The sequence below is a fragment of the Vanessa cardui genome, chromosome 18 (assembly GCF_905220365.1).
Source record: "Vanessa cardui chromosome 18, ilVanCard2.1, whole genome shotgun sequence".
Classification (NCBI taxonomy): Eukaryota; Metazoa; Arthropoda; class Insecta; order Lepidoptera; family Nymphalidae; genus Vanessa; species Vanessa cardui.
Window position 1 is genome coordinate 6161645 of NC_061140.1, and position 14315 is coordinate 6175959.

At 29.4% G+C, this 14315-nt stretch overlaps 3 protein-coding genes across 3 annotated transcripts; 1 reads left to right on the forward strand and 2 right to left on the reverse strand.

Annotated features, from left to right (window-relative positions):
- Positions 1 to 253: 253 nt before the first annotated feature.
- Positions 254 to 2460, reverse strand: LOC124537302 (vesicle transport protein USE1). The gene is made up of 6 exons (XM_047114097.1): positions 2171 to 2460; positions 1992 to 2088; positions 1789 to 1915; positions 1352 to 1557; positions 750 to 891; positions 254 to 337 (listed from the first exon to the last, which is right to left on the reverse strand). The coding sequence occupies exons 1-6, from the start codon at positions 2359 to 2361 to the stop codon at positions 288 to 290; spliced, it is 813 nt and encodes a 270-aa protein (XP_046970053.1). The 5' UTR covers positions 2362 to 2460; the 3' UTR covers positions 254 to 287.
- Positions 2461 to 3061: 601 nt separating this feature from the next.
- LOC124537257 (proteasome subunit alpha type-4) lies at positions 3062 to 5416 on the forward strand. Its single transcript, XM_047114035.1, has 6 exons — positions 3062 to 3220; positions 3344 to 3386; positions 3551 to 3880; positions 4471 to 4601; positions 4927 to 5050; positions 5217 to 5416. The coding sequence occupies exons 1-6, from the start codon at positions 3218 to 3220 to the stop codon at positions 5357 to 5359; spliced, it is 774 nt and encodes a 257-aa protein (XP_046969991.1). The 5' UTR covers positions 3062 to 3217; the 3' UTR covers positions 5360 to 5416.
- A 2472-nt stretch (positions 5417 to 7888) lies between these two features.
- On the reverse strand, positions 7889 to 10719 carry LOC124537329. Its single transcript, XM_047114146.1, has 3 exons — positions 10279 to 10719; positions 9679 to 9871; positions 7889 to 8971 (listed from the first exon to the last, which is right to left on the reverse strand). The coding sequence occupies exons 1-3, from the start codon at positions 10579 to 10581 to the stop codon at positions 8673 to 8675; spliced, it is 795 nt and encodes a 264-aa protein (XP_046970102.1). The 5' UTR covers positions 10582 to 10719; the 3' UTR covers positions 7889 to 8672.
- Positions 10720 to 14315: the final 3596 nt, after the last annotated feature.

Here is a 14315-nt window from a genome sequence, read left to right on the forward strand (position 1 = left end):
TGAACACAATGTACACAATTACATCAATACCGTTTATCAAGACCATTTTTTTGGGATTTCTGTAAAAGTATTTCTCAAAAATCATTCATATGCATAATAAAAGCATGAGTTTGTAAATATATTTCATGTAAAGGATAGTAAGTTATAGCATATTTTAATCCTGTAAAAGAAACATTGCATAATTGAAAAATATTATTCAATAATTATATATTTTATTGCACTTAAATAAGGTTATATTATAAATAGTTTATAATTTATTTACAAATCACCTACCACTTGTATTGGAATTACACTTCATATTTTCTCTTCTTCATAACTTTCATGAACAACACCATATCTGAAACAAATTCAATAAATAAAATATATAATTTGCATAATTATATGTTTATTTACCTACACATATTCTACACTAGTAAAACAGTGTAACTACAGGTCAAAAGGACATATAAGTCCATCTGTTCACAAGGAAGGTCCAAGGACCATCACCAGAGATTTGAGATGTAAGGGATGATGATGGTGACCTTATATATTGTTGTTACCACTTACCATCAAGAAACACATTTACTATTATATATAACTTAATAAAAAAAATATTAGTATGCAACAACACAATTTTCTAAATTTACATATTCATTAAAGAAAATCATGAGATTTACATAATTTTATTTAAATGTCTTCAGCTTTTTTATTGTGCAATAGTAATCCCTTTACAATAATGATGTTGAAATCGATATGTTAAATGTACTCACTAATAAATATTGCCATGACAACAGCAAGCATCAGCCAGAGCCAACATTTCCAAGCACTTCGACTGTGTTCTTGCAGTCTCTCCGATTCCACTTTTAACGATGTTATATTACGCTCAGTTAAATCTGAGGATTTTTTAAGTGCCTACAACAAAAAAAAACGTAAAGTGATTCCATATTTAAATTATTGAAATACATCATGGATATTACAACAACAATATTGCACAAAATAACACATTCAACTAGAATATCAATTAAAAGTACTTAAAAAAACCTTAAAATACTGGGTAAATTTTAAAACTAAAATATGCTTTATACAAATGAAGAGCAGCCTTTCTAGAATCTTACTATTAATACTCATTATTAGAACATGAGTTAATCAAAATTTTTTTATATTCATACTGAGACCTATTAAATATAGATTTTATAGCTGGTTTTTCTTTGTAGAATGTACTTTTCAATTCAGTGGTAGCTTTACAATAAATTTAACATTATAATAAGATCATTCAAAAGTACTTTTCTGAGCATAAATGAATAGAAAATATTCTGATAATGCAAAATATTTTATTTCCTAATGAAAATAATCTGAAGATATATAAATTTACCTCAGTATCTCCTTTTATGATTGTGCTAGCAATTTGAGATTGTTCCTTCAAGCTTTTTGTAAGCATGACCATATTTTCTGCTACTTTTTCTTGCATATTCTGGTGGTATTTGAGCAAGGAATCAATGTCTTCTTGACTAGTACTGTTGCTTGTGAAGTTTGGAGCCTTAATAATGTTACGTTGCCTCAAAGTATCATCACTATCATCTTGAATAAAAATTATTAGAAATTAATAAATATGGACTGAACTTACCTGAACTAATATCATAAGACCAAAATGAGTCTGTTCCCTACACATTAACATCTAAACTACTTAGCTTGTCAATGTGAAATTTTACTTAGATTCATTATCAGGGATAGGCAATGGAAATCTAGTACTTGAGCCCAAATACTTCTCCTGTTGTTCTATAAATATAAACATGTAAAGCTTTAACTTACCTAGTCCAAATAATTCAGATCTTAGTTCAACACCATACTTTGCAACAGTTTTTTGATGGATCTCCTGAGCTGAACCATCAATGGAATGCGTAGCTGCACCATGGGATAGCTGTTGTACAGCTTCAAGCTAAAAAATATATACAAATTATTTTATAACTGTTGTTTATTTCAATAAAATAATATATTCTTTTTTATTCAATTACCTTTTCAATGGGAGTATTTAGAGTCGCTGTTTGAATCAAACCTTTTAAGAAAGCTGCTCTTTTAATGTACTCAGCTAAAGAGTCCTTGGGAGGCTTACTGGAAAAAATTGAGGTAGTAATATATTTTTGGAATCGTCAACAATTTTATTTATCTGCAGGTTTTTTTTTTATAAACTTACTCAGGGCCTATCTTGAGCTCACTTATCATTGCATCCAGAGATTTAACATACTGTTTTAATCTGCAGTTTGTATCTATTGGTTCTTCTTTTGCAATTAATTCGCATTTATTTAATAGTTGACGGACATTCATTTCTAATCTCGATCTTTTTGGTAATGTATGAGTACTCATCTTAACTTGTTCTACAGCCATTTCTAATAAATTTTCTTTCAAAATTATACTCACAAAATTTTCTTAAATTGAAAATTGAATGAAATTTCGAGTAAAATTTGACTTCGTCAACAACGAACATTTGTCATTTTCTATTTACTGTCGAATTGTCAAGAGCCAAGTGTCAAATATAAAAGATAATAAATTCATAAAACATTTAGGACTAAATAACAAATAAGATATATTATATTAAATGTTCTGTTTCGTTGGTTTCGCATATACATGACTCATTTGTGTTTTTATTGTCACCAATATCGATTTTATTACTTTACTAAGACTTTACTTAATACTAATTAAAAACATTATACACTATCAACTTATAATAAGATAGATTTTGTATATAGATGGTTTTATTTTTATATACTAAAAGTATATAGTTCTTAAGAGTAAGTGTGAAATTAATTATAGAATAATATAAAACAAGGAGGTTAATTATTATTACAGATCTTTTGCTTAAACTCAATATTAAAATGTTATTTTGATTAAAGAAACAAAAATACGAGTAGACAAAAATCCTCACATAACAGTAGTTTACAAATGTATTAAATTATGATTAAAAAAATAGTATTCATCTCTACTGTGTTTTTAAATTAAATTATATTTTTTATGAAAGGAAATATTTTTATTGACTTAATTTTTAAATTCTAATTCTTACGCTATGACTTTTTTAAAGATTCTGAAGTCAAACTGAACGCAACGAACAACTACAATAATTGAAAATTAGTCTGTCATCCTTGTGTCATAATCCGGCGAAGCGAAGCTGTTTTTGAATAAGTTTTATAAGAAAATACATATTTTAAGTACAACTGGTGATTTAGATATCTCCCTTTTTTAAAAAATGGTAAGAGATCTTGATTTTATATTTAATGCGCTGAACATTTGCCTACTCAAATATAACTCATCATAAGGTGAGTTCTTGCTTGGTCATTCAGCGAAATAACACTTTTTTATTGTTATTTTACAGGCTCGGCGTTATGATACCAGGACAACGATCTTTTCGCCGGAAGGTAAGAAATATAATATGATTAAATTAAAGTAGAATGTTTTTTTTTTTTTTCCAAAAAATATTCAACACCAGATTTTTATTTTTAACTTTATTAAAGATTTCTAACCTACACAAATAATCTTTTATTATATATTAATGCTTAAACTAAATAATTTTCATTTACAGGCAGACTGTATCAAGTTGAATATGCCATGGAAGCCATCAGCCATGCCGGCACATCACTTGGAATTCTAGCCACAGATGGAATCTTGCTAGCTGCTGAACGAAGGAATACCAACAAACTTCTTGACGAAGTGTTCTTTTCAGAGAAAATTTATAAGCTGAATGATGACATGGTTTGCTCTGTGGCCGGAATAACATCTGATGCAAATGTATTAACTAATGAGCTTAGAATGATAGCACAAAGATATCTGCTGCAGTACGGAGAATCTATTCCATGTGAACAGTTAGTGTCATGGCTTTGTGACGTTAAACAGGCTTACACTCAGTACGGAGGTAAAGTTTTTGTTTGCTTTTTAACTGATTAATTTGTTATAAGACAACTCTAATAAAATGGATTACTATTGATTTTAATACTAATCTTAAGCAGATTCTTTTCAAATTTAAAACTTGGCTTTGAAACCATTGTGTTTATTGAACAACTATTTTAAATATACAAAGTTTTTATTTTAAAAGTAACAACCTCTGGTTTTATATTTTTATATTTCAATAATATTCAAAAATATGTATGAAATTAATTATATAGTAGATTGAAATATGTTGTGTCGAGACCAGTTAGTCCTGTCTACTACATTTTTAGCGAAAGTAGCATTATTTCGAACTTAATCTTATTTGATGACCTGTTTTCCCAATAACTGAGTTTCTTATATGGCATAAGTGGTAACTTTTATACATAATGTAGCTTTTGGCATTTTAAAGTTAATTCAGCTACAAATGTCACATCAAATTATATATATATCAAAGCCACAGACAAACAAAGCATTACAGATCTTTGACAGGACTTCAGAAGCGAGACATCATTTATAATTCCTTAATGTATCAAATATCACATTCTTCTATTTATAATTGAATTTTTTTCTGTTTAGGCAAAAGACCATTTGGTGTGTCAATTTTGTACATGGGCTGGGATAAACACTATGGTTACCAGCTTTACCAGTCAGACCCCAGCGGTAACTATGGAGGTTGGAAGGCGACATGCATCGGAAACAATAGTGCTGTTAGTAATTCACACAACAGATTATTAATTATAGCAAAATTTACATAGCGTACCTACCAGGTTCTAAACAAATGATTAAGTAATAGTTATTTGTTATTTAGTTACAAATTAGATCTGACTTTGATCAGCATTTTAGAATCTGGAGGTGAATGTATGTTTTGTGTCAATATAGTTTATTGCAAAAAATAATGTAAACTCCTTTTTTATTAGCATAACATTACAATATTAAATTATCATATATTGCCTTAAATAAAGTAATATACTTTTGGTTGGAATAATCCTATTCTATTTCTAATATTTTGCGTATCATACTTTATATTTTCAGGCTGCAGTGTCAAGTCTTAAGCAAGAATATAAGGAAAATGAAACAACTTTAGCCGAGGCACAGGCATTGGCTATCAAAGTTCTCAGCAAAACTTTGGATATGACTAAACTCACTCCAGAAAAGGGTAAATTTAATACTCAATTTTTTTTTCTTGAGAAACAATACAAAAGTTAAAAGTAATAAGACTGAAGTATAATGATTTTGCTAATCAAACAAATCACATTATTAAAGAAATTGTCTGTAGAAAATTATATAATATAAAATATATTTATTTAACATTTATTTAACAGTGGAAATGGCGACACTTACACGCAAAGACAATAAGACTATCATCAGAATATTAACAAGTACCGAGGTTGAAAAATTAATTTCTGACTTTGAAAAGAGTGAAGCTGAAGCCGAGGCTGCCAAAAAGCAGCCACCAAAATCGTAAAAATACATAAAGGTTTAAAGGTTCTTTAATTTGCACATTAAATATTTTACAAAATTATATGTTTTTTCTTTATTGAGATATATCAACGAAAATAACAAATATAATAATTATCACTTTGTCAAGTAAGCATTTGAAATTATTCTAAAAAGAGTAATACTCTTTTATTGACTATTAAATTTTATTATACGAAAACACAAAGAGCCAGTTAAAGTAAATGTTAAAAAGTGTTATTTTATGAAACATTGAAAACCCTACAATAAAACCAAGAGGCATTGCTTGGTGATGTATGGTATCATGTATTTTCGATTTGAATGGTGAGTGAGCAATTAACTACAGGCCCAAGCGCATTTTCGATGTAAGTAATGGTTATTGTTTTATTCGTTGACTATGAGCAGCGTTAGCTACTTACTAGACCGTCAATTTATTTTTATAGGCGTCTGCCTACATATGTACCGTAAAAAAGTCATTTTTAAATATAAAGCTTGCTCACTTTGACAAAGCTTGAGCCTTATTCAACGGTTTGAAGTTCAATATTTTTTATCAACTTCCAGGCTTTTTTAGATCTTTTATGATTTATCTTTTAAAATATTTCTTCAAAAAAGCTTTTTTGAGGGTAAAAAGTTTTTATATAAAATGCTAGATGTAATATTTAACTATCCCTCGTTGAAAAAATGGAATGAAACTGTGTTGAAGTATATAAATAAATGATATAGAGGGACCATAGACTATGTCTACTCTATTAACTTATCACTTTAAATTTTGGTAAAACTAGCATGTATATAATTTTAATCATATAATATATTGAATGAAAAGGATAATTTTGGCTCCTGCCCTAATATAAGGAAATGGATACGCGGAATTACCGCCTTTAGGTTACTTAAAGAAAACGGTTATTTTTATGTGCAAGCAATATTGATTATGTTTTCTGCTGTGCTCTTAAATTTAGATTATTTAACTCAATAATATTCTAATAAACAGATATGTTATACCCATACTAAACAACAGAAAAAAGTGCCGCGCCGGGGACCGTTTATTTTACATTTCGTTACAAGTAAAAAGGATAGTTTGATAAAAACATTAAGTAAAAGGGATAACTAGATGTTTTAATTACGCAAAACGTATTGCTACATAATTATGATGTATTATAACGTATTACTGGCATAATTATGATGAAAGCGACTAAAGGCAAACGTCCCAATTAGGACGTTTTCTAGTCTTCACTTTGCGCGTTAATGACATATCTGTTTACTAGAACATTATTGATTTAACCAGTGTTGGCTTTCTGTAGGTTTGCCAGATACATATTTCAGGAGTTAATATAGCAGTATATTTACGCTATATTATAAGACGAAATTAAAATTAGAAAGATGAATTATACGCTAAAACGAAAGTCTAAAATATAATGATGAGTTAAACTACAATTTGTTTTAATTGTACATTTATTAAAAACCACTCACACATGTATTAGGCGACTTAATTCTACTTAATATTATTATACTACAATAACAATACAAGTACAAAACAATTTTAATTACAGTACCTATATAACTATCACAAAACACATGACAAATTTTGTAGAAAGTGTTTAAGTTATACGACCAAGGTCGATTGATCGATTCAGAAATTGATAGTATTTGGTCAATTTTGATGTATGTTATCGCTAATCTTAAAAGCTAAACAATTTGATGGAGCTGAAATATAGAACATGGCGATAACCCTCTCAATGGGAGTCGTATCGTTTCCACTTATCGAAATTGCACGAAACGATGATTTTTTTAGAAACATAAATAACCAATAGCAATGCTAAGTAGGTATCTGCTGTACATATTTGCGTTAAAATCAAGGATGGCGCGATTATTGGATACTTTTTTGCTACTTGGAAAAATCTGTCTCAGCTTATCGCTTTGTATATAATTTTAAGATGATGAAAAATCATTCTCAAATCTGAACACGAAGCGCGAGACTGTCGTCTATTTTTCGACACTTCTCAACTCACACGAAAGTGTAGCTTTTAGTTTAATGAAAATGTAATAAAACTGATACTTTTTCCGAAATAACATCAGAAGTTTTTTTGTTTCTATTGTACAATTAGCAAATATGACGATTTTACGAATTCGGAAGGCTTGTATTCGTTTATCACTAATTAAAATTTGGCACATATTTCATATAAATTTAAGGTTTAAATTTGTTAAAGAATTAGTTTCCGAAAGTTCTAAGAGTTAGTATACCAATTGTAACACACATGGTAACACTAAACAATAACAGACCAAAAATATAATTCACTGTAAATTTCAAAAAACTCTGATTGAATTTTAAAAGTGCACCTAAATACTTTCAAACCAGATTTTTGTATGCGTAGTATTAAAACACCTACGCATAAAAATATTGTAATATTTATCATTTTCCAGACATAACTATAACAGTATAACAGCTTTCGTTTTTTTAATATATTGATTAAATGTATATTAATGCTAAAAATAAAAAAATAAATTAAAGCACTTAAAATAGTTTAACATTTTAGTATTTAAATTAAAGGAAGATTTAAAATTCAACAATAAAAATTAATTGGCGCTCAAAGAAATTATTAAAAAGTATTTATTCGATTTTAGACTTCGATACGCAAGGCTGAAACCGACAGCCAATAGCAAACAAAGTCACTAGTTGCAACTTCTGATAGGAGGATAGAAAAAGAGCTAGGCTATCAATTGGGCAATGTAGGTAATTGTAACATTCCTCCCCTAGGTAGACATTTTTTTTAAATGAATTGTTTACGAAATGTTTGTGGCCAAAATTTTGTTTTATTTGAATAGGATACTGGCACCTAATGCACTAAAAATAACATAAATAATATGAATAAAATTGCTTTGTGGAAGTAAAACATATTTTAAGAAGTTGGAAAAGGGTGGGGTACCCTTTCCTGACGTGACATTAGCACGTGCCTGCCTAGGGGACCAGATATGAACAAGTATAATGTAATTTGCAGGTCAAGGCCTACCTTGCTTGATTTTGGGTACAGTTAATTTCGTATTTTGAAATTAAAAACCGGTATAGTAAAGTTGTAGTGTAAGTATTAACTCCGTGAACTACGAATATTAGTTGCAAGTAACTTTTGTAGGATTTTTAAAATAAACCAAGTAAGCTATTTTAAAAACTATCGCATTCATGAGCTAATTTAACTTTTCTATAAACTAAATAATAAATTATTATTTTCATATTCTATAAATAAAATTTTCGAAAAAAATACGTGTAGAAAGTTTTTGAAATGTTCTTACGCATTGCTGTCCCCGTCAGTGGAACCGCTGACTTTGACTAGTCACAACGTATTCCTGGTGGTCGAAATTAAGTCCACAATTGGCTGAACAAGGACATAAAATAGAATAATAACTACAATTATCATTAACGCAGTCGACAAACCACCTTGAGTCGCGCTATAGTAATCCATGTTTAATCCCATTACCATAGTTATAAGGCCCATGGAGATCGCAAACATACCAACAGCGATATGGAGGATTTTAATAGGTCCACTCTTGATCATTAGACGAACCTTTGAGGAGAATAACGCTATGATCCCGGAGACGAAACTTATAAGTGTAAAGGTTAAAGCGATGACACCTGAAAAATAAATAAAGATGTAGTACCAGTATGTAATATAGCTAGTCAGGAATGGACGAAGTGTAGAAGATTGAAATTGATGTATTTAGGGAGCTTAACATATGGGACTGACTCGAGTTATCCTTGAGCTCCGAGCGGTAATTAGCCCTTTATTGGAAGTAAATATATAATTTGATTAAACAAAAATTTTATTAATATAAATACGAGGCGAATAACCATTATGGTACGTATTTAATTTTAAACGATTATTTTTTGGTTAGGTTAGGTTAGGTTTTCTTGAGACTTACTTGCTCTGGCGCTCTATGCAATGATTTAAGTGTTGTTTTTCCCTAGAAATAGTCTAGCACGGCAAATTTGTAAATAATAAGTTTAGGTATATTTAATTCGTAATCATAACTTTCCTATTCATATTAAAATAGTTTTGCAAGATTTTGTAGTGTTTGCAAGATGTTGATGTTGTAGTGAGTAGCTTACTACTGATTTTTTTAAATGCAAAATGTAAAATTCATCTTAATTAAATGATTGAAAAAATAATATTAACTCGTTTGAAATATTTGAAATATACAGAGTGCAAGGAATAACATTATTTATATATTTTTCCCAAGTTGTATATCTTAGCGCCCAAAAATTTCGTTTAATCTTGTCAACTTATCTCGAGATATGAATAGTTTCCCAATAGTCTCGATAAGAGTCTTGAGTCATCTTACCGCATATGCCGTGGGCTGTGTTGATCTGCATGTTCACCTCTGCCAGTGCCAGGAAAGTGCCAGCGAGGACGAAAATAGATCCAATTAATTGAAGGCATCCGTGAATTATTCTCTTGCTGTCTTTCGATAATTGGAAAGACCATGAATTATGTCTGTTTAGCGTCAACACAGATTCTACGAGAAATAGTTGGTACTGTAAAGATAATAAATTAATTATACTGAAGTTATTTAAAATCTGATTTTTTTAATGGGACTCATTAAAAGTAAGGGTTAATAATGTCGTCGTCGACAAACACTTTATAAAGTTAAAAAAAATATATACAACTAGATGTAACCCACGGCTTCGGTCGCGTTTTAATGGTTTGGTTATGATAACCAAGCAGTGTTAGGCAAAAAAGTCTATGGCCTTACTTGGAGTTCAAATTTGCTACATATCAAATTTCATTAAATTCGGTTCAGCGGTTTGATAGTGACAGACAGACAGACAGACAGTTTTACTTTCACATTTATAATATTAGTATAGATAGCATAGATAAGCAGGATTATTAAAAAAATCACAACAAAAATATCTTATAAATATACTAAAGACAAAATACGTACACCAGTTCCAGCAAATACGATGTGCAGTTGTAAGTTAGTTATGGACCCGTCAGCCTGTGAGGTTAACGCGAAATGCCACAAGCAGAAAACCACGATAGCTATTTGCATGTGATGGACTAAGTTAATTAGCTGGCAGATTGAGGACCACGCGGAGTACCAGGAAGATGTGTAATGGGTTTCACCACTCTCCTGGTCGTACGCAGCGGGGGCTCTCGTCACCTCTGCTTGGTAAGGAACATGTTCGCGTACTTCGAACATTTCCACCTTTTCAACAGACTGCTGACTAGTTGAAGGTTTATCCATTTTTTTCAGAAGATCGACGGATTTATAGTTTCCGTTTGGATTCCACACTTTCCTCAAGCTCTATCACTACTATACTATAGTAAGAATTTTTGAGATAGTGTCTTCGTTGTGATAAGGTTATAGAATGAAATCTTCAGGTCGACTATCGTAATATTATTGACAGCTTTGAGATTAGAAACTGTGTGATGTTATGATATCAGATGAGTAAGATAATGACTATCTTATACTTATTCGATTCTGGTATAAAATGATGGAATGTCAGTGTATTTCTTTTTGGCTGACCTAATTAGTAAAAGTTATTTATCTCTATCATATAAATATTGTTTATTATATAGTTCATTATCAATAGAAAAAAAATATCCAGTGTTAAATCGATTTTATAAAACAGAAGAAAAAACTTAATATTAATTAATTCGTTTTTTTTAAATAAATTGTTTAGTTGCATTTTTAAAAAAAAATTGAAATAAGCTAAAAAACGTGATAACTCAAAAATGGTTTGCACCATGCATTTGAGGGTTAAAATTATTGCAAATAGTCACCCCTATCACCTCCTAACGGGAATACGTCGAATTACCAATAACCCTGTATATATATATATTTTAATGTAATAATTGTCGTTACTTATTTAAATGTGTTGCTTCTAATATAAGTACATATAAAATAAATTAAATTAGCGATATCGTATTTAAAGATATTTAAGATAAAATTTTGTTTTTACGCAATGTGTCACCATCTGTCATTAGTTTTAAGAACTCGATATCGCTACTGGCCGCTAGATGTCAGTAGCGGTGTTATCGTTCTTTCACATAACATTTACGTACAATTATTGTTACAAGTTTTAATTAAATTAGGTTCTTGTAAGAATCTGTAGACTAATCTCGAAGCCGAATTATAATTGGTATAGATTTTTGTATCAGTTGGAATAGGTACCTAAATAAATAAATCGGAATTTTATTATCTGTCCAATTGAAATAAGCATTTTACAATATAGATATTTACATTTTGTTTACCAGTGCAAGCGTGTGATATTTAACTTCAAAATATGCAGCTTGCAGCGAAACGGTAGCCATAAATATTAACCAATCCGGCAAACAGTGGGCAAGTACTCATCATATGAATGAAAAAGGTAGAGCTTGTAAACCAAATTTATAGATAGATGAATCCGTAGGGCAACAACACTTACTTTCAAAATACTAAAAAAAGGAACTAAATATAAATTTTATTTATTTCAATAAAAACTATCAATTAACACGAAGAATACTTTGAGAATAACTCATCCTTTTTTAAAAAAGGGTACAATTATTGGAACGTAAGGTCCAGATAACTCGAAAGGCGCCGCAAGTCAGGGAGGTACGGTCAGCCTCCAAATTAATAAGGGCGTTAATTAACTTTTACCCGAGGCCTTGCCGAGGCGTACCCTATTTGTCACCTTAACACTTGATAACAAGAGGTTAAGAAAGGCTTAAAATTGCTCGCTCCGGGTGTAATATATTACATTCACGATGTTTTTTATTTTGTTATATTATTTTGATAAGGTGCCCGTATTAAACGCTCGTTCTAGTTAAGATTAAGATCTTTAAATTCAACGTAGAACAAAAGAAACGAGAATTTAAGTGGAATTTAATTTTAGATTCAAAATTTATGTAATTAACATCTTTACGTATTTATGTACATTAAAAAAAATATTCGTTTTCTAAATACTTTAATTGTCTTTCAGAAAAAATAAACAAAACTGTCACATTTGTTAACACACAGTTACTTTCGAATAAATTATTTTTATTTTAATAATATAAAACAAATAAAAATGATATCGAATTAAAAGCAGCTTACAAAACGTTACGCGATTATTAACGCGATTATAATTTAAGGTTTATTTTTGGTTAAAGCATCAATGTTTTTTTTCATTTTATTGCTATATTTGGCATGCTAATAACAGGCCATAGATAGTTTTTTCTAGATATTGATCGTGGTCATTTCCTTAACCTATAAGACTCCCCGACTCGATTATTATAAATCGATTGTCGGTATCGGCATCGTACATCGATTATGGTTGATTATTGATTCTGATTTATAGCATCATAAACGTATCCATCCTCACATGAATTTTGTTAAACAAGGAAAGTAGAGTCTAGTCGATTATAGAGATCGAGTTTGCGTAAACGATTAAATTAGTAAAAAATAGTTCAATCATTTATAAAAACTGTTATCAAGATTTTTGAACAGTAAATACCTAATAGCATTTAATTTTGTAATAACAATAATAATAACTGTACGTAATTCTTTCCGGTCCCTTATTATTTTATTTTATTAAATATTTCGCTCTTTCATTCCAATACAATTTTAATTATTTCTTTTTTGAAATTGATATTTTTTTGATTATAGAACAAATAATATCGAATATTTTTTTTTTAATTATTAATAGTTAAATCAAAAGAAAAAAAAGTTATTTGCAAAGCTAAGTTAAGTTACGCGAGCTCACGTCTCTCTCGAACTACATGCACATACATGTTATTATAAATCGATGCGGCACCGTCTGCATTCGATAATTATCATTAGATTTATAGTTACCAGACTATGCGCACGCGCATGTTGACGGGCGTTTTCGTGCTCTACGATATAATTCGTTTCTGTTATAACTTATTTTGTTAACAGAATGGTATTGTTATTTATTAATATTATTTTTTTTATTGTTAAAATTAATTCTAAAATAAAAAGTAATTAGCGTTCGCTATATTACGATGAAATATATTTAATTAATAATAATTTCTTATAGCATAATTCAAGTAACTTCCATGATTTTTTAAACAAACATTTGTCATACACAATATTTTCAAAAAGTGTCATTCATCAATTCGGCGTTGAAGTAAATAGACCTGAGTTGTTTTTATATAATGCCGACTTTGTAACTGTCATTAAAATAGCATTTGTGTAGCAGCTAATGTCTTAATAAGAAATAAGATTATAGGGGCCGGTCTTGCGGTGGGCTAGCTCGCTATGTGTGGTCCTGTCAGTAAGGTTAGCTCGAAACATCGATATTAGATTAGCTATTAAATTCATTTTAATAAACAATGTTAAGTGCGGCACAATACCTTGGTTGTTATTTATAATATATTAGATAATTATATTACATTAATTATAATATATTAGATAATTATATTATATTCAATTGTGTAAATTTTCAATTTGAGTGATATTTTTTACATTAACTTTATGCTTTACACTTAATGAAAAAAACCTGAGTCGCATCGCTATGCTTCAGAGGCAGGCATTTCAGAATCAAATAATATTTATTGAATTAAAATTGTGTAATACAATTGAGAGAGCGAAATATTTAATAAAATAAAATAATAAAGGAACCAATAAAAATTAAACACTAAAAGCGTTTTTATTGTTATTAGAAGATTAAATGTATTTATTTTTGTTCAAAAAACTTAATAACGGTTTTTTTTAAATAATTGAATATTTTTTACTAACTTAATCTTTTACATGAATTTGTTTTCTATAATAGACTAGACTCTACTTTTTTCGTTTAACACGTTAAGTCCTGAGGTTGGTGCGCATAGGTTATGTAAGGAATGGTTAAAAATATTACGGCATCAATATCTTTTGCTGTCTAGCACCCTGGTGACCCCGTACTATAGGAAGGCCCATATACCCGAATTAAAAAAAAATCGATCGATTATGTAATTAAAATTAATTTTTGTAAGCTTAATTCTAATGTCTGAATATTACCC

What these genes read in the sequence shown, in the direction of transcription:
- LOC124537302 (XM_047114097.1), bottom strand. Translation starts at nt 2,361, where the DNA reads ATGGCTGTAGAACAAGTTAAGATGAGTACTCATACATTACCAAAAAGA. An exon ending in GAGCTCAAGATAGGCCCTGA is followed by an intron (nt 2,089 to 2,170) that starts GTAAGTTTATAA and finishes AATTTTTTCCAG; the next exon opens with TAAGCCTCCCAAGGACTCTT. An exon ending in TCATAAAAGGAGATACTGAG is followed by an intron (nt 892 to 1,351) that starts GTAAATTTATAT and finishes TTTTTGTTGTAG; the next exon opens with GCACTTAAAAAATCCTCAGA.
- LOC124537257 (XM_047114035.1), top strand. An exon ending in GGCTTACACTCAGTACGGAG is followed by an intron (nt 3,881 to 4,470) that starts GTAAAGTTTTTG and finishes TTTTCTGTTTAG; the next exon opens with GCAAAAGACCATTTGGTGTG. An exon ending in GCATCGGAAACAATAGTGCT is followed by an intron (nt 4,602 to 4,926) that starts GTTAGTAATTCA and finishes TTATATTTTCAG; the next exon opens with GCTGCAGTGTCAAGTCTTAA.
- LOC124537329 (XM_047114146.1), bottom strand. Translation starts at nt 10,581, where the DNA reads ATGGATAAACCTTCAACTAGTCAGCAGTCTGTTGAAAAGGTGGAAATG. An exon ending in TCGTATTTGCTGGAACTGGT is followed by an intron (nt 9,872 to 10,278) that starts GTACGTATTTTG and finishes TTATCTTTACAG; the next exon opens with TACCAACTATTTCTCGTAGA. An exon ending in CACAGCCCACGGCATATGCG is followed by an intron (nt 8,972 to 9,678) that starts GTAAGATGACTC and finishes TTTATTTTTCAG; the next exon opens with GTGTCATCGCTTTAACCTTT.